This window comes from Centruroides sculpturatus, unplaced genomic scaffold (assembly GCF_000671375.1).
Source record: "Centruroides sculpturatus isolate CEXI.00-Female unplaced genomic scaffold, Cexi_2.0 scaffold16, whole genome shotgun sequence".
Lineage (NCBI taxonomy): Eukaryota > Metazoa > Arthropoda > Arachnida > Scorpiones > Buthidae > Centruroides > Centruroides sculpturatus.
In genome coordinates, this window is record NW_019384548.1 from 1,643,451 (window position 1) to 1,668,634 (window position 25,184).

Genomic DNA, 25,184 nt, shown 5'->3' on the forward strand with positions numbered 1-25,184 from the left:
CGAATTTACTTGTCACTAGGCTAAACCACAAATAACCATTCCCAGTTCTGTATTTTATTTATAAATGAATTTTCAATATATGTTTAATAAGAATCTATTTTAAGCTTACAAAAAATTTTAGTTTTTAATATAGTACAGAAAAAAAAGGTAATCTAAATTTACGAATACATGTACGTACTGTGTGTACGTACTTGTAAATGTACATGTTTACAATTTGGCGATGTTTACAGTGAATTGCAGACTCTATTTGTAAATGTGGTTTGCTCTAAGACATTATAAAATAAAATGATTCTGTAAGGTTAAATAACAAATACAGTTATTAAAATTATCTTGCAACAGTAGAAAATAAACTAATTTATATTAAATTTACCAATATCGAGTGGCACTGATAACGACGCCAAACAGTAGATATTGGAACTACCGTGGAAAACACGAATATCGAGCACTTAAAGACCGCTAAATAAGATGACAACACAGAAACAAAGATGTTTTCATGTTTCGTTCTTTAGGATTTATGATGATTATATTAACATTTACTGTAAATGTACATATTTTAATATGATTTTATGTGCTTTAACGCTTTTATAGTGATATTACAACTTCAATATTTGTGGCAGAAGGATGTAAAGTCGAATAAGATGACTTAAACTTGATTTTTATTTTTTCATATATTTTTTGACAAACGCCATATAATTGAGAACTATGTAACTTGAGGTATACCTGTGTGTGTATATATATTTTTTAATATATATATATATTTATTTATTATATAAAAATTAGAATTATAAATATTAAGATTATGCAAAGATATTTGTGGCCTGGACATAAGAAACCAGTCCAATCTGAGTAAAATGTTTGATGCTTGATATAGAACAAGTGTAAGAATGGTTCTGCATTACTTATATTTGTTCACTTTAATTTTATCAGAATTTGCTGATTATAATCTTTTGTTATTTTTTTTTAATATTAAAAATGATGTCATAAAAAATTTTTAATATATTATGTACTTTATTAATACTAAGTTTTTGTACATTTTACCTAACAATTTTCTGTATCTATTACATTGATTATTTTCGTCTTGAATCTGTAACACAATCAGCAAACTAGCCAATTTTAATAATAATAACAAGAACAACAATCTTTTCTTTTACTTCATTATCTGATAAGCTTTTGTAAAAATTTAAAACAAAAGATCAACTAGAATGTATCAATGATAAAGTTTGTGGTTTAGTTCAAAATTCTTTGACTTTGGATGATGATAAATAAATTGCTGTGTTAAACAATTTAAAAATATTAAAAATATTCTTAATTTCAGTATTTTACATAAAATAATTAAATTAACAATCAGTCTAGTAGATTTTCTTAAACAATTCTTATAATATTTAAAAAAAGGTTTAAAAATGGTCAACACAACATCTAAACATTTAACTTTATCTTAATATAAAAATCTACTTGAGTCTTTAAGGGATGTTCTCATATCATTGAATAAATAGAAGTTATATACTATCATTGAATAATTAGAAGTTGAAAATCAGTTGAATGTACATAGAAGCATGGTGAATCTGATTTTAACTTAGTTGGAACAACTGGTTAGTTGAAGCAATGACAGATGGGTTTAACTTTTGTTGTATAACTAGATGTCAACTGATGAGTCATTTCCATCAGATTGAAACTTGAGTAATTCAAGAATTTGTCATTCTAAATTGCAAATTTCATTTTTTCAGTTTTAGGTTAAACATTGGGAATAACTTGTTGGTCACCTAACCATTTCAATAGTCTTTCAACTGTTGTTGAACCATGAGAACACCCCTTTAGCAGGTTTACTTTCATTATGAGAAATCATAGCTGAAGATTTAGAAGGATTATTAGACAAATCCCAATCAATACAAAAGTATCTAATTAATTTTTTGCTGTAAAGTTGCAGCTGTTAGTGCCAAAATGACTATATCATCTGCTTAAGATATAGAATACATAACTGGAGAATTAATTAAAAAGCCATCCTTCTCACAGTTATAATATTTAATCATCTCAAAAAATGTAAAAATTAAAAAGGTAAGGTAATAAAAAATTGTCTTATAGTAGTCCTCTAGTTGTTTTAAAACATGGATACTCAGTCTTTATGAAACAAGAAAATTATCTACAGTATTAAAAAGAGATCTAATAATGCATCAGCTTGATAGACAGACCTTTTATGCTGTAATTTGAATATTAGGACAGAATTATAATTTTTATTCACATCTAAAAACAATGCAAAGATTGCATTTTTATCAGTTGTAACTGAACAGTAGACATCAAGGCAAAAAGGACCAATTTTGTACTAACATTTTAAAAAAAAAAAAACAAATTGTCACATTATCAAATTCATTTGTTTCATCCAGAAGTTGGACCTTCTCAGTATAATAGATGTAAAAATTTTCCTAAAACCAGAAAGTAGAGCAGTTCTGAGAAATTCCTCATTGTCCTTTTTATAAAGCATGGGAACGTCTTATTTCATCCAGAAGGTATATGGCCTACTCTTTCAGATTTTTATGAAACATTGCCAAGGAGACAAGATAGACCTCGAAGAATTGTGATTACAACATTGAAAATTGATAAACTGACTGAATGTATTTCAGCCCTTAGTTGTCCACGGAAAATGGATAGCATCTTTCCTGATGGTCTTGGTGAAAATTTACCAGCAGAAGGTATAAAGAAATTATACAGTTTATATAGTTGTATTTATAAATTTAAATTTTAAATTATAAAAGATGCATATAGGTATAAGCAAAAGTTGCAATTTCAGTTCTATTCCAAAGTTTATTTTTTCTTTTACAATTTTTACATTATTTTATTTTACTTTCTTGGCTGTTATGTATACAAGGGCTGTTATCACAAGGGACCCCTGAACTCAAAAAACTGGCAAAAAAAATTCCACATGTGTGTGTTGGCATCTATTTTGTTTAATATCTCAGGATGGGGTGAAGATTAAGAAACAAAATTTGGCACAGTAGCTTGTATGTAAGGGGCATTGATACTATTAAATTTTGGTGATGAAACGTTGAAAAGGGGAAGAGATAGAAGGTGGTCATTTGTCATATCTCCTATGGGTTTGGGCTTGCTTGTTGTTAACATTTACAGAACTTCGTAAAACTCGTCTCTGCTTTCAAAATTAAGTCCTTTATATATTTAATATAAAGTATATTAAATTATTATAAAGTAGAAAAGTTTTTATAACAAAATCCCATAATAGATGGCACCACATATAATTTTATTTATTTATTTATGATTAATAATTAAAAGTGATTTTTAAAATAAAATCTCATAGCAGCTAGGAAAGTTATGCGACTCATTGCTAGATTTATTTGATTATTAATAATACAAGATCATAGTGTAATTGTCTACCTTTTAGACTGAAATTTACTAGATTAACCATTTTTTTTATAACTTGAAAATAATTAGGCTTAAGTTGAAATGAATAGCATCAATAGGGTAAACTGTGTTAATTAAACTATTAGAAATAATGCAATATATTGATGTACTATACCCGGGTGGCCAAGCTCCTTGATTGTCCGAGCCATTTTTCAAAATTTGAAATTTTTCGCGAGCCGCAATTAAATACGTATTAAAAAGGTATGCAAAAAATTCCAGATTACAAATTATATCCGTAGCAAGAGTGATACAAATTGTTTCCTCCAGAGCACAATGTCAACTGTCTATTGCAATGACAGTTTACAAATTCAAAATCGGTCTGGAGTCGGTCGATAACGGACGATTACGCCACTGTTTATGTTCGTTCGCGCAGTTTTCGATGAGTCATATCATTCTTAACTTGGACGGAAATGAAACTTGTTACAACGTTGCACTTAATCTTTCATATTTGTTGTTAGTAATTTAAAAGACATTTTGAAACACATACGGAACGATAATAATTTTTAAAAATATAATAACACAAAAATGAAAAGGGAACTCGGGTACATTTATCGAGAGCCACAAATAACCCTTCAAAGAGCTGCATGTGGCTCGCGAGGCGCAGGTTGGCCACCCCTGTACTATACAGTATACATTCTATATTTGAGAAAAAGAAAAAAATAAATTAGTTTCACCTAATGGTAAGTTTTTCTGAATAACATGCAAAAACTGAGAGTATTCAAATATAAAAAAATACTTCCATGATGTGTAGTCCTTAAAATTTTAAGAACTATAAAACTTTGAAGACGGAGCACAGCACTGAAAGCACTCTGTTTATATATTGTATTGAAATGATGTGTGGAAGTATTTCCAAATAAAGCAGTTTTGTTTGATGGCGATTAGTTGAGAATTGAAGTGTAGATGGGACTCTGTTGCATATTTCATGAAGTAATTTAAGCTCATTAGAGAAAAAACAAGTACAATAGAGTTCCGCTAGTCTGAGCACCACTAATCCAAACAAGTTTCGGTTGACTGAGAGGAAATTTTCTCTAACAAGAGTTCCACTTAGGGATGTTCAGAAGGCTGGACTCTATGCTCATCAACTGGCTCTGTGTGGCTTCAGTTTCCAGACATATGGGCCCATTCAGGAGTACGTAGGCTGGACTTGAGAACAGTGGATTCATGTCCTGTTCACAGATGAGTCTAGGCTCTCCCTGGAATCTATCAGCAGTTGTATATCAATCTGGAGGGAGATTGGAACCTATTACAAACCACAGAACATAATGGAAAGACATGCTTTTAGCAGTGGTGGAAAGACTGGGCTAGGTTTTCATTCTAGGTTGCATTGACTTCCTTGTATTTGATGGAGGTACCATTACTTCTCATAGGTATCATGATGAGATACTGGAGCACCTTATGCTGCTGCAATTGGAGATTTCATTTTAATGAACAAGAATGCTTGTCCATATCAAGTAAGACTTGTTGACCAATACCTTTATGAAGAGAAAATAAAATGAACAGATTGGCTTGCATATTCTCCAGATCCATAGAACATTTATGGGATACTCTTGGGAGATGTGTTTCAGCTGTCATACCCCCTCCATAAACCTTGATGACCTCCAAACCACTCTTTTGTATGCATGACAATCATTTCCTTCTCATTTTTTGCAATTTCTTATTAAAGTATGAATTGACACTGTCAAGCTTGCATTAATGAGGAGGTCACATTTTATATTGACCTTAACCTATTCAAACCTCCTTTTACGTATTCACATTTATTGTTACTTGCATTCACCTTTTATTTTTTCTTTTAACATTCACTCATTTTTTCCCAAAAACATAGTGTATACCTAAAGTATACATCTATGAAAGTTGTATAAATTTATTTAAGTGGTTTTGAAAATATTGTCGTTTTTGTGATCTGTGCTTAACTTTTGATGGGCAGTGTGTATTTTTTACACACACTTTTTTTTACAACTGAAATGTTTAATTTGGAAAAAAATTTAATGTGCAATTTCTGTTTGCTTTTTCTGGCATATAAGAAATAAACTATCATCAAATTCCAGTTTTTATGATGAACTCAGGATATTTTTCTAATTATAATTAGAAATTAGAAGTTCAGACTATTTACAAAAAATTATTTAATTTTTGATAATTTATAATTGGAAAAGTATCCTGAGTTCATCATAAAAATTGTAACTACATGCAAATTGAAGATAACTCATATCCACCACTAGAGGGCTTGAACCTGATACAAATTGTATAAAACTTGATAGTAGGGTGAGAAGATTTACTTTATTTTTTTAATGTTAAGGCATCAGAACCTAAAATAAAAGGTTGACGTCCGGTCATTTTTAAAGATGTGGATGTTTACCTATTGTTGTTTGTTTTTTTATGAAGTGATTTCTTCAATACCAATGTAAAAGGTGTACTTCTATGGTGCATGAAAAGAATTAATTGATAGACTCAAAAATTAAATAATTTTTTGTAAATAGTCTGAACTTCTAATTTATAATTATATCATGAAATTCTTTGAGTTTTTTTTTTATTCTATAAACATATTAAATTTTCTTAGTTGTATAATTTTTGTATTTTCAGATCAATTTTAATATGAGAAACTGAGAAATAAAATATTTATTCTAATTATGTTTTTACTAATTTTATGCATAACATAGCATTTACATACTCTACACGTGTGTCAAAATGTGATCAAGAAATGGTTTGAAGATGAATCTCAAATAAAAACAAGCAATTATTCATTGTGATATTGTTACAATGCTGAGCTGCAATTTTGAATCATATTTTTAAAATTTATTTAATTTAAAATTTATTCTTTATTCCTCATTAGTAGTGGCTTGCCCCTGTAAATCATACTTTTCCTTTAATAGTAGTGTCATGCTGGTCATCTATTAACTCCTTTCAGGGGAAAATTTTTGAATTGATAACATAACTTCTGGTTTGCATTGGAAGTTTGTATATACAGTAGAGTGTCGATTATCCAAATCAATTGAGGACTGGGGTTGTTTGGAAGATCGATGTTTCAGATAACCGATTATGTACGAAAAAATATATTAATTTATCCCATCTTGACACTTTTCTCTGTTGCATGTCGCTTCGTGTTGAATTTTCGTCGATGTTAAGCTTAATGAAGACTATTGTGTCGTTAAAAATTATTTTTTTATTTTATACGAACAAAATAAATATATTGAAAAATATAAAAACAATAAAAAATTATACTTCAGAAGTTAATTTAGTATCAAAAACGTAAAATATTTAAGTAGCCCAAGACATAGACAAAGATTGCAGCGCCACAGACTGGTGAAAATTTAAATTTGCCGACTGGAATTCTTTCAGATGATTGACTTTCGGATAATTGACGCTCTACTGTATAGTTAATTGGAGTCTCCTGCCCCTAATCTTTCCACATCTTGTCTTTCATCTATCTAACTCTGTTCTCGAGATTAAGGAAAGACGGATGGATGATGGTGGGAATTTATAGGTCTATAATTTTTTCAAATTGTAGCCCAGTTAGCTTTTTTTTTTCTTTTAATTCCAAATTAGTATTTGGAATTAACATTGGCAATGATAAGAACCATGCTGCTGCTGCTGTGTAAAAGATGATCAAACTGCTGTATTTATTCATTTAAAGTGACCAATAAAATTGACTTTAAAGTATACTTTTTGGACCATACAATATGCATTTGAGTAAAAACCTTGTTAATTTGACTTTTACTAATTCTGACTAAGCTTTTCCTCAATTAGTCTGAATTGGTGATGTACTATTGTATTATTTTTATTGCTTTATAATTAGAATATTTACTTAAATACTGACTTGAATTAGAATATTAAAAATTAACATTAATATTTCTTTCTAGTTCTTGCTGTTATATTTTCATACCTTGATGATCTATCATTATGGTGTTGTGGTCAAGTATGTAAACGATGGAGACAAGTTATGGAAGTAGAAACAACTCAAGAACAATGGAAATGTTATGTCCAAAGACAGTGGCCACTTTTCAAACCATATTCATTGAGTCCATGTTGGAGGACATTGTATACTAAACTGTAAGCATTTTTTATTTATTTTTTTTACGGTAAACAATACTTCTATTGTTCAAAATAATTACATACACAAATGTTCTTATATAATTATAAGAATATGTGTGTGTATACAATTAAAATTTGATGACGATGAAAGGAGGACATTATTATTTGCTTAAGTTACAATTGAAATATTTAAACAAATGTTGTTTTTTAATATTCCATAAGAGATGGACCTTCTTTTTAATGAAATTATTTTAAACTTTTATAATATAAATAAATTTTATATTATAAAAGTTTAAAATAAGCCCTGAACTGATGCAGGATAAAACAAACAAATAAAATTTGTATTTGTTTTATCCTGCATCAGTTCAGGGCTTTATAGTTGCATAAGGTGCCAATCTGGATTTTAAAGATATGGGAACTCTCAATAAAGTTAATATTGACAAAAATAATAAATAAGTTAATATTAAAAATATATATACAGTTATACCTTACGTTACGTCAGTAATCGGTTCCAGGAGAGGCGACTTAAGTTGAATTTACCTGTCACTAGACTAAACCACAAATAACCATTCCCAGTTCTGTATTTTATTTATAAATGAATTTTCAATATATAGTTAATAAGAATCTATTTTAAGCTTACAAAAAATTTTAGTTTTTAATATAGTACAGAAAAAAAAGGTAATCTAAATTTACGAATACATGTACGTACTGTGTGTACGTACTTGTAAATGTACATGTTTACAATTTGGCGATGTTTACAGTGAATTGCAGACTCTATTTGTAAATGTGGTTTGCTCTAAGACATTATAAAATAAAATGATTCTGTAAGGTTAAATAACAAATACAGTTATTAAAATTATCTTGCAACAGTAGAAAATAAACTAATTTATATTAAATTTACCAATATCGAGTGGCACTGATAACGACGCCAAACAGTAGATATTGGAACTACCGTGGAAAACACGAATATCGAGCACTTAAAGACCGCTAAATAAGATGACAACACAGAAACAAAGATGTTTTCATGTTTCGTTCTTTAGGATTTATGATGATTATATTAACATTTACTGTAAATGTACATATTTTAATATGATTTTATGTGCTTTAACGCTTTTATAGTGATATTACAACTTCAATATTTGTGGCAGAAGGATGTAAAGTCGAATAAGATGACTTAAACTTGATTTTTATTTTTTCATATATTTTTTGACAAACGCCATATAATTGAGAACTATGTAACTTGAGGTATACCTGTGTGTGTATATATATTTTTTAATATATATATATATTTATTTATTATATAAAAATTAGAATTATAAATATTAAGATTATGCAAAGATATTTGTGGCCTGGACATAAGAAACCAGTCCAATCTGAGTAAAATGTTTGATGCTTGATATAGAACAAGTGTAAGAATGGTTCTGCATTACTTATATTTGTTCACTTTAATTTTATCAGAATTTGCTGATTATAATCTTTTGTTATTTTTTTTTAATATTAAAAATGATGTCATAAAAAATTTTTAATATATTATGTACTTTATTAATACTAAGTTTTTGTACATTTTACCTAACAATTTTCTGTATCTATTACATTGATTATTTTCGTCTTGAATCTGTAACACAATCAGCAAACTAGCCAATTTTAATAATAATAACAAGAACAACAATCTTTTCTTTTACTTCATTATCTGATAAGCTTTTGTAAAAATTTAAAACAAAAGATCAACTAGAATGTATCAATGATAAAGTTTGTGGTTTAGTTCAAAATTCTTTGACTTTGGATGATGATAAATAAATTGCTGTGTTAAACAATTTAAAAATATTAAAAATATTCTTAATTTCAGTATTTTACATAAAATAATTAAATTAACAATCAGTCTAGTAGATTTTCTTAAACAATTCTTATAATATTTAAAAAAAGGTTTAAAAATGGTCAACACAACATCTAAACATTTAACTTTATCTTAATATAAAAATCTACTTGAGTCTTTAAGGGATGTTCTCATATCATTGAATAAATAGAAGTTATATACTATCATTGAATAATTAGAAGTTGAAAATCAGTTGAATGTACATAGAAGCATGGTGAATCTGATTTTAACTTAGTTGGAACAACTGGTTAGTTGAAGCAATGACAGATGGGTTTAACTTTTGTTGTATAACTAGATGTCAACTGATGAGTCATTTCCAGCAGATTGAAACTTGAGTAATTCAAGAATTTGTCATTCTAAATTGCAAATTTCATTTTTTCAGTTTTAGGTTAAACATTGGGAATAACTTGTTGGTCACCTAACCATTTCAATAGTCTTTCAACTGTTGTTGAACCATGAGAACACCCCTTTAGCAGGTTTACTTTCATTATGAGAAATCATAGCTGAAGATTTAGAAGGATTATTAGACAAATCCCAATCAATACAAAAGTATCTAATTAATTTTTTGCTGTAAAGTTGCAGCTGTTAGTGCCAAAATGACTATATCATCTGCTTAAGATATAGAATACATAACTGGAGAATTAATTAAAAAGCCATCCTTCTCACAGTTATAATATTTAATCATCTCAAAAAATGTAAAAATTAAAAAGGTAAGGTAATAAAAAATTGTCTTATAGTAGTCCTCTAGTTGTTTTAAAACATGGATACTCAGTCTTTATGAAACAAGAAAATTATCTACAGTATTAAAAAGAGATCTAATAATGCATCAGCTTGATAGACAGACCTTTTATGCTGTAATTTGAATATTAGGACAGAATTATAATTTTTATTCACATCTAAAAACAATGCAAAGATTGCATTTTTATCAGTTGTAACTGAACAGTAGACATCAAGGCAAAAAGGACCAATTTTGTACTAACATTTAAAAAAAAAAAAAACAAATTGTCACATTATCAAATTCATTTGTTTCATCCAGAAGTTGGACCTTCTCAGTATAATAGATGTAAAAATTTTCCTAAAACCAGAAAGTAGAGCAGTTCTGAGAAATTCCTCATTGTCCTTTTTATAAAGCATGGGAACGTCTTATTTCATCCAGAAGGTATATGGCCTACTCTATGGCTGAGAAAGTTTTTTGGAAGATACTAATGAACTGGCTAATAGGTTCTGACAAGTTGATGCAATTGAAAACACTAATTAGTATTTTCTCAAGGATGGAAATTAGCAACCCTAAAAGCTTTTCATTAATTTCAAACATAGACTTCAGTTTTTCTACAAATAGAGACTACATATTTTCTATGGACAAAATTGAAGCTTTTCTGTAATCAATGAAAATGGTCTATTTCTTTCCCAGAGACCTCAATCTTCCTTATTGGAAACTCTAAGATAGTGGAAACAGCATGTAAAGCATTCTTTTTCTGAAGCCAAATTGATTGCTGGGTAGCAAACTAAAACAGTTCTTAAATTTTACATTTATAGGAACACAATAAGGATATTAATTGTATATAACTAAATAACTTTACATAACTCTCTGAAGTTACATCCATCTCAGATTGGAAAATTCATAGATACCCTGTCAATTTTTGTAAAAATTTCATTTTATTAAAAATGAACTTTATAACAGTTGTTATATTGTTATTTGAAATAGATTTTTACAACTCAGAGGAAAATCAAGCCAAATAATTATTAGAAAATGATCAGATTCATCATTACTTAGACCTACGAATCTCACATAGACATTTAACAAGGATTTTAAACAAATTATAAAATCTGATACACATTTCCAAATTGGGGGAAAGAAAAGTATGTCTCACTGGTAAATCGCCTCATATCCTTTCATTTAAAAAATATAATTATTTCTCTTAACTGCTATTAACTTATAATCATTTTCATTGATCCTTTGGTGCTTGAGTAGTTTAACATTATCAATAACTATATATCTACCTTTTGGAAATTGAATCCATTTTCTCATCCATTAAAGTCTTCCATTATCAACTAAGTCTGTCATAATTGGCCAGGTGTTAAGATGATGATGTTAAAAGTTCAAATGTACATTTCATAATATCAATATTCTGACATTAAATTTTTTATTTGAATAGAATAAACCTCATATTCATAGACATAGAATGTCTTTTGAATGCTAGGAATTGTGTGTACTTGCTTTTTTAGGGGGTGGACTGTGAAAATGAACATTAAAAAAATGTCCAAAAGCATTTAGTTTGTATTATTTATTCCATTAAAACAAATTTAAAGATTTTTTATTCCATTTATTCCATTAAAACAAATTTCAAGATTTTTTTTTCTTTCAAGCAGAAATTTTCTTTGTTTTCCTTAAAGGAACAACACGATATGATACCTGATTTGGAAAAAGTAGAAAGATATTTCTTCAGTATCAATTAAAGCCAATATAGAATAATTTTTCATGTTCAGGTATATACAATCCCATTAAAACAATTGCTCAAAAATAAAAGCATTGTCATAGAGAAGAGAATATCACTATCATTTATATAAACTGTCAAAAGGACCTGACACAATTGCAGATCAATATGCATTTTGTATTTTTAGAAAAATAAAGCCTGAAATCATATTTAGTTGTTTCTTTTAGCATGTTCTATATCAATTTGTTAACTTACAAAACAGTTTAATAAAGTACAACCTCTTAATATTTACTATAACTTTGAATTAATACCTTATAAATTAATTTGGCAGTTTTTCAGAAAAATGTTAACCATAGAGTATAAATATCAGAAAATTTATTTTGTAATTTAACAAGGATATTTAAATTGAGAATTTTATAATGTACAGATCAATAAGTTATGTTTTATTTATTTTTTTTTAACTTTTGTGATTTTCTTTAGAAAAATTAAATACAGTCGACCCCCCTATAAGATCATAGATACGTTTCATTTTTTAGGAATCCGATTTCTTACGAATCGTTCCAATCACAGCCCAACACGTGTAAAGTTTACGGACTACGGCTGATTGAAACGTTTTCTTCCATAAAATTAATCAATTCTAGACTAATCTGACTCAACATTTCCAAAATACGTATATATTTTTTGAAAATAATCCGTATAAACTACACTATAAACAAAAAATTGTAGGATTACTTACTGAGTATGCACCATTCGACAACCCCATTGCTAAAGCTTGTTTTCGTCACGAAGCAGCACACCAAACCACGATTGATTTCTGATAAGTTATTTTTCTGCGAAAACTTCGTTGAACTTCGGAGACATCATTAATATAAATAATTTTAATTGCCGTTGAATAAGAAATGTTTCTTTCACAAGAAATGTATAAAATTACAGTACTGTATTAGACTTACGGTACCTAATTTACATACTGTACAGACGATAGTTAGCGTAAAAATCTCCGTAGCGTGGCGCCACGCTAGACGGCGGAAATTATATATTTAATTATAACAAAGTTACAATAAGTTAATATATAATTATATATACAGTACCTAATTTATATATAATTAATATATAATTATATGTACAGTACCTAATTTATATATAATTTATATAATACTGTCCAGACAATAGAAATCTCTCCGTAGCGTGGCGCTACGGACGGCGGAAAAGTAGTTCGGCTGCTCGATGACGTTTAACGTAATTATAGGAGGTTTTTTTACTGTTTTTTACAGATACCGTCACAATTTTTTTGCAGTTTTATAGGAATCGTAATTATTGGGACCGTAATTATAGGGGGGTCGACTGTATGAGTTAGTATCTTTCTGCAAAACTGCATTAACTTTGGCATACTGTGCTGAATCAATATTTAAAATATATTGCTACATGTTTTAATTCTAGGAAGTTATTTTAGCATTTTCTGCAATACAAAAATACTGAAAGCTAAAATATTGATAAAGTTATGATAGAGTTTAAAAAATTATATGTTATTTCAATCATCTTTGATTATATTATTATAAAGATTATATTGTATTTTATTTCTAATATTAAATATAAAATATAATATAAAATAGTGAATGTGTTAAAATAGATAACTTTAGATACATTTTCTATTAGATTCTAATTTGTTTTATTTTTACAGTGTAGAAAGTGCACCATGTTTGTTGTGCCTTCATCAAATGTCTGAGCAGGTGACATTATAGAATTTTTCTAATATTTATAATTTTCATATTTTATATAATATAAATTTAAATGCTTTACATAATAAACTAATAAATATTTTTGTCTGTTTTATGTTTGAGCATGCAGTCAATAACATTTTTTTTATTGCTATTAAAAATAATGATAATATATATCTGAAATAATTAAACAGTTTTTATATTTTAAAAAGTCAAATTTTAATTCCATTTAGTTGATTGAATGATTTTTTTTTTGTAAGGAGGAAAACAAGTTATATAAGCAGGCCTCAGAGTCACTCACTTTTCTCACTTGTAGTCACTTTTCTGAAGTATCCTCACTTTTCTCACCTTTCAGGTCCTTTTCTCACTTTTTTGGTCATTTCCACATGCTCAGTTAAGATGTGGGATCAATCAAAAATAATTTTAAAGCCAAACGATTTGCCAAGACTATCGGACTAGAAAATTCTGGAAGAAAATACTCGGCCCTGAGCGGGGCTCAAAACCGCAACTTCCGCTTTGTGTTGTTAGGTTATAGGAAACAAAAATTCCTTTCACGTATGTAGAAAGCCTTTCTTGCACTTAAAAAAAAAATCCCTCTCATTACAAATTCAGAAGCCATTATTGAGTAAAGTTATATACCCATGCCATATTGTCATTATTAGCAATCTAGTTCTTCAGAGTTGCATTTCTATCTACGGGGATTAAAAATAAGTGTTTTAACATTTTTGGCTGTTTTCTAAGAAAATCCCTTTATAGGGGGATAACACGCCTTGCCTAGGGATTAATCTCTTAAGCTGACAACACTGCTGCCACACATAAATTTAAAATATATTATAATTATAAAAATTAACACGTAACCTCCTACTTCTAGACAAATTATTTCGTTTTTGACCATTTAATTATTCTTGTTATAGCCCAATAATTTAACAGATCATTTGATTTTAATTAACAATTTGGTTATGGAGGTGTCATTTACAAGAATACTTTTTACTTTATTTATTTTTAAATAATTTCATAAACTTGAGTTAAATAGAATAAAGTTATTTTAATGATTTCATAGCATATTGTTAACGTTTAATCACATCTATATATTCCTAAATGTATGTGTAAATTGACTACAAGTATAATTATTTCGTGTAGTATTATTTTCATAAAATGTGTGATTACTTTATTTGTGAAATATTCATTTTTTATCTCTTCTTTTGTGCCGATTATAATTGTGCATTAATTGAGACTAAAAAAGTAAATGAAAATGTAAATTCATATTTACATATCGAATCTTTTAATTTATTTGGTAAATTTTAAGTGTTGTAAAAAAATAAAACACGTGATTACTGGCAGGAAAAATTTTCACACGCTTCCCAAAAGATTAACAATGTTGTAACGATGTGACTTTTTATTCATCTGCAGGAAAAAGTTCTTTGTTATTTATGAAATCATTAATAAAACATTATTTTACTTACACTATTTGAAATCTGTTTATTTCAGATTTATTAATTTATTTTGAAATTAATATTTACATGTCTCGAAGCAGTAAAAAAAATAAACAGTTTTTGATCATGATAGATGTCCCACTGTAGCCAAAGTAGTGAAATCAGCATTGACCCTCTGTCATGGCAATGCTGGATGTGGAATGGGTATTTTCAATTTCACACCGCGCACTTCCTCCTGATAGAGCATCAAGTTTTGTTAAAAGCAGCAAACAAAATAAGAACTGGAGAAAGCCATTAACAGCAAGAACATGAATGAAGTACGGGCAGCACATGTAATGCTTGTTAGTGTTAAAAGTGTTCAAAAGCAAGAGGAACAAAAAAAGAAGGAAGCTGAAAACATCAGAATAATCAGAATAAAAGAACATCATTTTTCATTACTGATTATTTACAGATGCCAAAAACTTTTTAAGTATTTATGGTTTACTGGAAATGCAGTAGCTTCTTATTATATCGCACTTGTTGGGAGACAAAGAAACAGCGCAATATAACCGAGTACTAAAAATTCTGGGCTTATACTAAACAGATTATACATGCTATGCAATCTCTATTCTCCATTCTTTCATCAGCAAGTGTTTTTGATATAAAATAAGCTTAGTTTTTCAAAACTGAACTTTATTCTTGGTTATATTGTATTAATTGACATTTATGTAAACATCGATACCATAAATGCCCATTTAGCATTGTTTCTTTAACAATGACATTTAAAGACAAATATTGTTGATATAAAAACAAAATATCAGTTACGATTTTATTATACAGTATTTAATAAGCAATTTATTTTCACAATAAATTGCTTATTAAAAATTTGTGTAATTTATGTTTTTCAGTAAAAATTATGTGAGAATACGGACGAGGGTCCAGGCCCTCTAATCGTCAGATCAGTTAGACCTGCTCACTTTGTCACTGGATGGCTTAATTTTTAACAGAACCCGAGTGGTAAGATCCTGTGTGGGTTTGCGCATAAAGAACGAATACCAGACAAGAAGGACATTAAATATAAAATTAACAATTTAATTATTACTAACAATACTACAATATATTGGATACAAAGAAATAATACCANAAATTTGTGTAATTTATGTTTGTCAGTAAAAATTATAAATGCAAAAATTCTCTAGAAAGCAAAATAAAGTTACTACTGTATAAGAACTTTCTGTTCAGAATTAAAGAAATCTTTTCCTTACACATTATGCAGTGAATTTGAAATTTCACACCTTTAAGTGAATTGGCTGTATTGCCTCAATTCACATAAAGGTGTGAAATTTCGAATTTACAGAAACTTGTAAATGAGGAGAAGATACTTAAAACTAATAAACAATTTTTAATATCAAAAGGAAACAAATGACAATTGATATAGCTACCTGTTTTGCATATTTAGATCTTGATGAATTTATTGTTTCACCTTCAGTGGTAACTTCAAGGACAATGGTAGAAATGTGAATACTGTATTTTGTTGCAAATAAAATTCAATGGCAATTGGTATTTTAAAATTTGGAGGACCAAAAGAACGTGATATATCCAAATTCGTGATATAACAAGTGGTTACTGTATTACCAGTATACAGAAATTTTTAAAATGTATTTAACCATAACAGAATAAAAACAGAAAAAACAACTTTTACTGATATTTTGCTGAGTTTTCCTTCTATGTTTTCACTTTATTTTGTCACTATTACACTCACTTTTTACTCACTGTTTCTGTATTTCAACTCACTTTTCTCACTTTTTTGGAGGGAAAATTGCACTCCCAGGCCTGTATATAAGTAATAAACAAAAAATAATTTTAATACAAATGAATTGCAATAAGTTTTTGTTGCAAGAAAACTTAAGTAAATTGATGTAAAGATCATTTTTGGTGTTAAATAAACATTAAACATTATGAAAGTAAAATTTTATAGCTTAAAAAATTTACAGATGACATTAAAGTGGTTAAGGTTGTTACATTATTTAAAAATCAATAAATTTTTTAGTATTTTTTTTATAAGACTTCAATTCTAAGTAAGATAAATGGAAACACAAAAATTTAATCCATGCTTCAGTGAATAAATTTCAGGGATTTGTAATTAAAAAATACATATATATCATTATGTATTGAAATAAAATTAATCAGTTGAGTTTCACACTCAAGTAAATTCCAAATGATTAGAAGGAAGAGTTCTTGAAGGTTATATATATATATATGATGTATGATGAGATTATTGTTAATTATATTTTAGTAGTGTAGTATTTTATGTATGATAATGGATAAAAATATAAAAAAAATTATAAATTCGAAATATCTTGCTATGAATCATGCATAGAACAAAGTTTATTCTCACAACTAAAGACATAATTGAGATAGAATTTTTTTTATAATGCATAATTTACTTTTTTAAATGTGAAGCTAAAATAAATTTGGGTGATCTAGAGCAGGAGTTTGGAAATATTTTGGGATTCATGGGCTATATTGTAGTTCTGTTTTTAAACAAGTGGGCTGTGAATATATATTTAAATTATAAAAGGATATCAGGGACTGAGGGATAGAATATTTGTAATAAAGAGAGTTATTTTATGTAGTTTTTCCTAGAGAGAGATTTTTAAAACCCTTTTTAAAGAAAGTATTTTTAATTTCAGAATAAAAAATGTTTCTTTAAAAAAGCGCAGTGTGAAGTTTATTTATTCTTTAATAAATGATGTAACATTGTTTTCATTTATTTCTTTTACTATGTTTCATTTATAAACAAAATAGAATTAAGATGATGCACAATAATTACTCTGCATAATACATATGCAGCCTTTGGACACCTTTGATTTTCAGCTACAAAACATATTTATTATTCATCTGAACTTGGATTAATAATCTGAAATTTAAGTTTTCTATTTCTTGTAATATGTTTATAGTGTCTTGTGATTAATTTTTTACTTCCTGAATATAATGCAGAAATTTATATATAATAGCTAGATAAAAATTATGCAGTAAAACCTCGATTTAACAGACTAATTCGGGCAAGGGGTGTTCATTAAAGTCCATTATATAATAAAGTAGATTTTCTGAATGCACTTGTTAAAAAAAGTTGGCAAATTAGTTAATGTGTTTTTACTTATGTAGGTATGTTTGTATAATTAAAATAGGTATGTATGAGAAGTTTAATTTCACAGAAAAGTCGTCTACATGTAATAATGCTTATGTACTCCATGTAATTATGAAACCGTAATAAACACATATCCAATCTAAATTGAAATAAACAAACATTTTTGGAAAATAACACATTAATTGCATTTAAATTAACTAAAGAAATAAATAAATGTTCTTAAAAAGTAAACAAAATTTAAATTTGACAAAACAAAAAAAATTCCTATTTGTCTCCTATTTGTGTTCAGATGATATATTGAAACTCCTGTTGTGGCTTGAAGTTACGAGCAATGACTTTTGAATTTAAATAAAAATAACACGTTAATTTCATTTTAAAATTTTCTTTATATGCAATTAATAGGGTGTTAATTTTAACATGTGTCATAAAGACCAGAAATTTTGTCCATTAAATCTGAAGTCTTTTAAATCCATTAAATTAAGATTTTACTGTACTTTGATTTCTATCTAGCTATTAAATTAATCTTTTAATTTGAGGATGGGAGTGTAGGAACAGAATATTTTATGAAATTTTTTAAAAATAAATATAAGAATTTACTGAAGTATGAAGAGATTTTAGATGGTATAAAAGAATGAGAAATTAAATAGTATCAGAATCCTTTATTGACTATTTCTATCTATTTTCAAATTGCTAAATTTAAACCAAAAGTATGTACAACAGAAAATCTTAAATATTAAAGCTATATACTAAAACATTTATAAGAACATATTTACTATTTAGACTATATAGTAATGAGATGAATAGAACCATTTTAAATTTAATGTTTTATATGGAAAACATTTAGATTTCATATTAAATTATGTCATTTAGGAGATTAAATATTGATCACTTACTCAGACTCAGCTTCTTAAGCAATATACTAGATACATCAAACACACTTTAATTGAATTATTTAAGCATAGCACTCTTACTCTTTCCCGTACTGATATACATTCATCAGGCAACTTAATGAAGAAACAAAGGTATAATGAAGCCCTGGATGACTATATAAGAAAAACGGAGTGTGAAGAGGTAGACCGAGGTATTGTTGAAAGAATTGACAGAAAATTAAGAAGACTGGAAAAATCGCCCATAGCATCGTTATTCCCTTTCCTAAAAGGGGCCCACATTACCTGCCCAGGTGTACCTAGGTTGTTTGGGTTCGCAAAGACACATAAAAACAGTAAAGAGATCAGACCAGTAGTAGAGAAGTGTAAAGGACCAACCTACATTCTGGAAAAACGTATGCATAGGCATTTAACACAACTAATTGAAGACTACCAATTTGTCACAAAGGACGCGTTTAGTTTGGTTAATGACCTGCATGATCTATCGTTAATGGACAATGAGATTGGGACGGTTATGGATTTCGAGGGTATGTTTCCATCAATAAATCTTACCTCATGTTTTGAGGAGTTAGTGAACCTGTTATGTGGGTTGCACCCAAAAGCATACGAACACAGAAAAGATTTAGAGATAATGGTTGATCTGATATGCTTTCAGTCATTTTTCAGTTTCCAAGGTAAAGTTTATAAGCAGTTAAGAGGAGTCTTGATGGGCAACCCGATGTCTGGCCTGCTCTGTGAGTTGGTGGTGAGAAAGATGGAACGCATGACGCTTTTCAACTATAATGAATACATAATCGTGTACAAAAGATATGTAGATGATATTCTAATTATTTGGAAGAATGACGCAATGATACAACGATTCTTAGACCAAGTGAACTCTAACCAACATGGCTTAAAACTTAACCTTTAGCAAATTAGTAACAAGAAGCTACACTTCTTGGACGTTGGTATTGAATTTAAGAATGGAACTTTATGCATGAAGGGTACATCATGCCCACACATGATTTGATGTATATTCCGGCAAATTCTAATGACCCAACGGTTTATAAATTATCCGCATTTAGGACGCTAATCAGAAGAGCGTTTTTGTATTGCTCAAATATAATGGACACTATGGATGAGCTGGATAGGATCAAAAAGGTTGCAAAAGAGTTAGGGTTTGGAACAAGATCTATAGAGCGTTTAATAGCAGTGTACGTAAAGCGTAGGAGCAGCTCTAAGAAGAAACCGGAGGCTGGGAGTAACTTCGCAAAGTTTACGTATAATAAATGTCTCTTCCCGATTATGAAGCAAATAGTGAGACACAAAAACGCCAGTATAATATGTAAAAGGGCCCCCACAGTGTATAGGTTGATTAGAAATGACAAAGAAAGAATTGATGATAATGTTTATTCATATGTTTTCATGTATATTGTGTATCATTTTATACTCTATGAAAATTTGTATTACAAAATGACCTGTTACATCTGTAACATTTATGTATTCTTACCTCGGCTATGCCTAGCGGTGTCGAGGCACTTGTAAATAAAGGATTTAAAAGTGAAAAGTGAATGAACAGGCAGGAGTATATGCAATTCCCTACAAAAATGACCAGTTGGGAATTGATAAGGACTACGTAGGGGTCACTAATAGAAACCTTGGAGTGAGGATTAAGGAGCACCGATACAATGTCACAAAAAACAAGTGTGCAACAGCATTATCCAAAATGGCGCAAGCGGATGGTTCGGTTGTTAAATGGAAGGATGCAAAAATTCTTACAAAAGTACGCTCACCAACGCTGTCATCCATAACTGAGAAATGCGAAATTTACAGAGCGAGTTTGGCTGACAGATGTTTAAATTATAAGGATGCGACGGTGTTACCGTCATCCTGGAAATACATAGTAAGAAGTACGTAACACGCGTAATAATGCGTCTGCCGTGACTCAATAGGTATCTGGGTTAATGTATAAGAAATTGTTCCTTAATGTTTACGGCCAATCACCGTATTTTATTTTCATTTTTTATGTTATTTTGGTTTTTATTATTTATTGTTTTATTTTGGTTATGCTTATTCTATTAGTTTAATTTAAACATATGTTCTAATTTGGTTTAATTTTGAACGTGTTCGATTTTGTATTAGAGTCGAACAACTGTAACCTGAAGATGGCCCATAAATTGGGCCGAAAATGTTAGTTTTATGTAATAAATATATGTTCTCAGCAATAAGGTGTGTTGGATGTATCTAGTATATTAATTAAATATTGATTAGATGCTAAATCATTTATTTGAAAATATATTTGTTCATCATTTAAAAACAGAGAATATAATTTCAGAAAAGAAATGGAATATTAATTAAAATTATATTTACAACTTATTGTATAAATTTTATTTCAGACACAGCCACCTCCAATTGATAATTCTTGGCGTACTGTTAGGTTAAAAAATGAACTCAAATCTTTGCAGTCAGATCCTCCAGAAGGGATTGATGCAAAACCATTGGACAAAACTTGTTGCCATTGGCAAGCAAGTATAACAGGACCTATTGATAGTCCATATGAAGGTGGACAGTTCTTTTTATATTTACAAATTCCTCAAAGGTAAGATAGTTTGATTGTATTATTCTATTATTTAACTTAGTAAAATAATTAATATAAAATTTAATTATTTTTATTAACATTATTACGTTAATTACAAGGATCACTATAGTAATTACAATATATAGTTTCCTAAGGGTAGAGCACTTTGTGAAGAAGAAATAGTTTTCTGATTGATTAATATGTCAAATGTGACAAGTGGAGCCACTAGAGACCTGTCTGATTGAGTGGCCCATACGGATACCTTTAGAAAATGGTCAGAAAACACTTTGTCTACACCTCTCTCTGGGACTCGATTCTCTTACATTTTTAAATAATCTAATGAAGAAACAAATGCTCCTAGTTAGAGCTTAATTCTTCACAAAGAAAGTCGAAATGGACCCAATTTAGAAATTAAATAGCTTTTTCCGTTTTACAGTTTGTATCCATTGGGATGAATTGTCTTTTCTCTCTTTCTAAATTAAATCGAATTGTTTACTTTTAATAGGAAAGAAAACATTTTCTCAATCAACATTTTATTTTTCTAAATTAAAATTGAAATTTTTTTACAAAAACATCTTACATAAAATATGAAGAAACTCCTCAATAAAGATTACAGAACATTATAAATAAGTATTAAAAACTTTAAATAATAAACATAATTTTTCTCATTACCTTATANTTAACTATATATTATTAAAAGTGCATTTATAAATAAAATACAGAACTGGGAATGGTTATTTGTAGTTTAGCCTAGAGACAAGTAAATTCGACTCACGTCATTTTTCGACTTAAGTCGTCTCTCTTGGAACCAATTACCAATGTAAGGCGAGGTATACCTGTATTTATCGTGTTTAAAAAAAGGAAGCTATTATTGATGACCAATTTTTTATTGTGACATTGTCACAATGCCAGGCTGCAATTTTTAATCATATTTTTTTAATTTATTTAATTTAAAATATATACTCTCTACCTCAAATTAGTAGTGGCTTGCCCCTGTACATCATACTTTCCTTTAACAATAGTGTCATTCCAGTCATCTATTAATTCCTTTCAGGGGAAAAGTTTGAATTAAAATAGCATGACTTCCAGTTTGCATTGAAGTTTGTATGTATAGTTAATTGGGACTTCCTATCTCTAAGCTTTCCATGTCTTGTCTTGTCTTTCATCTAGCTATCTGTTCTCGAGATTAAGGAACAACAGTGGGAATGTATAGGTCTACAATTTTTTCAAATTGCAGCCCAATAAAGAGAAAATGAGATGACAGTATAGTATAGTGGAGGATGGTTGGCAATTTTCTACACAGGCAATGTTCTAAACTTAGAATGTTTTTTTTTTTCACATTTTTGTCATGAGTGTACTTTTTAATTTTAAAATGAATCTTTAAAAAAATAATAATTTTATATTAAAAGATAAAGAAAAATAATGAATTTACACTACTATTTTTAATCAAAACGATTTATGATGAAAATAAATTCTGAAAATAGTAAGAGTAATTCTTGATACTTGGTATAAAAAGAAATTAAATAATATTGCAAATCATAATTTCATTCTATGACTATTTTCTCAAAATGTTTCCGGAAATACATTTTTCTCTCTCTTCAAATTTTTCATATTAACTTTTTATCTTTTCTGTAGTTGCAATCAATTTAATCTGTCTTTGCATATAATAAAAATAAAGGAAATGCAACAACAAATAATAATTTTTTTAAACTAAAATAACTATTTTAATTTGCTAAATTTTAAATTAACTTTAAAAATTTTTAGTAAATTAAAAAAATGCACATCTAATAATTCTCTATTTAATTTCATAGATAATACTTTTAATATCAGTTTATAAAAGAATAGCATTGTTAAGTAAAAATAAACTTTCTATCAGGGAATTAAACTTTGTTTTTGGAAAAATTTTAATTATGTAATTATGTAACATATCCAATTATTTTTGCACTAAAATCTTAAGCAAATAGGTAAGATATTTGAAATTATTAAAGATTGCATAATATTACATTTATTGCAAAATTTTTCTGTAGAAAGCTTTGTGAATTTTTTGAAAACATGTCATGTTTTCCTAATTTTTCCATTCAAATTCATTAGTTACTTGCTAGTCTGGGCATTCCTTACACAGAGGAATACCAGATTAACAAGAATGTCAGATGACTGAGAGTATATCCACAAGTTTCCAGAACGTTTTTGAATTCTGCCACATGAGGGTATGTCTTGGCAGCCATTAAGATACTGCTAGTCATTAGTGTAGGTCTGCAATTTTTAGTTTTTTAATGGCTTCATGCCTTATAAAACTAATTCAGGTAGATATGGCAGGTAGAATTCTCTGCCATAACAGCCAGAGAATCTATATACAGTCGACCCCCTATAACGTGCGTTCCTATAACGTAGCGAAAAAATTGTAGCAACATTCGTATAAAGTACCTCCTATAACGTCGTTTTGCAACAAGATTGATAGAATCTGGACCAATAGTGGATGAGCAGCCGAACTACTTTCCTCCGACCCTGCGCCACGCTACGGAGCGGCTAAATTGAGTTTGCTATCATCTGTACAGTATTATATATAAATTATATATAAATTAGGTACTGTACATATAATTATATATTAATTATATATAAATTAGGTACTGTATATATAATTATATATTAACTTAATTTATTGTAACTTTATTATAATTATATATATGCTTTCTGCCGCCTGGCAACACGCTACGGAGATTTTAGGCTAGTAAGTTGAGTTTATTATCGTCTGTACAGTATGTAAATTAGGTACCGTAAGTCTAATACAGCACTAATTTTATACATTTCTTGTGAAAGAAACACTTCTTATTCAACGGCCATAAAAATTATTTATATTAATGATGTCTCCAAAGGTCAAGTTATTTTTCTGCGAAAAATTATTTATCAGAAATCGCGGCCGCCGTTTCGTGTGCTGTTCCGCGACGATGACAAGCTTTGAACAATGGGCGTAGTCGAATGGTGCACACTCGGTAAGTAATCCTATAATTTTTTGTTTATAGCATAGTTTATACAGATTATTCCCAAAAAATTATACGTGTTTTGGAAATGTTGAGTGGAATTAGTCTAGAATCGGTTAATTTTATAGAAGAAAACCTTTCAAACAGCCTTAGTCCGTAAAGTTCACACCTATCGGGCTGCGATTGGCTCATGTATTTAATCATTCCTACAACGTAAAATTCGATTAGCGTGGAACATATCTAAGCATTATAGGGAGGGTCTACTGTATATATAACCCATTCAACGGGTGTCTGTCCGCGTAACCGTTTGATAACGGACACTAAAGGTGCCCCTATCGTATGTCATATTTCAAACATTCAAATTAACAATTTTAATTATTATTATTCATTGTGAATGTGTCTCTTTAATCCGATCAATTCCGTTCGGTAGACTATCATATACAGCTTTCAGGTTAGGTACTACTTTTATTGGTTTGTCATATGCATTTCGGACTTATTTGTATTTTAAGTCCCCTCTTCAGTTCAAAAGTACAAACTCAGGTTCTGTTTTTTAAAAAACCCCAGTGTATAACTGGTAACATTGGAAAGAGTTTAAAAAATACAGCCATTTAAAAGAACTCTTTCCAACGTTACCAGTTATAAACCGGGGTTTTTTAAAAAAACAACCTGAGTTTGTACTTTTGAACTGAAGAGGGACTTAAAATACAAATAAGTCCGAAATGCATATGACAAACCATTAAAA

At 28.8% G+C, this 25,184-nt stretch overlaps 1 protein-coding gene across 1 annotated transcript in view; it reads left to right on the forward strand.

Annotated features, from left to right (window-relative positions):
- The window catches only part of LOC111623567, a 56,638-nt gene that overhangs the window by 21,902 nt on the left and 9,552 nt on the right, over positions 1-25,184 (forward strand). Inside the window, exons 3-6 of the mRNA XM_023366182.1 lie at positions 2,474-2,684; positions 7,263-7,452; positions 13,421-13,469; positions 21,283-21,485. Coding sequence (XP_023221950.1) covers positions 2,474-2,684; positions 7,263-7,452; positions 13,421-13,469; positions 21,283-21,485 — 653 coding nt within the window. The remainder of the gene's footprint in view (positions 1-2,473; positions 2,685-7,262; positions 7,453-13,420; positions 13,470-21,282; positions 21,486-25,184) is intronic.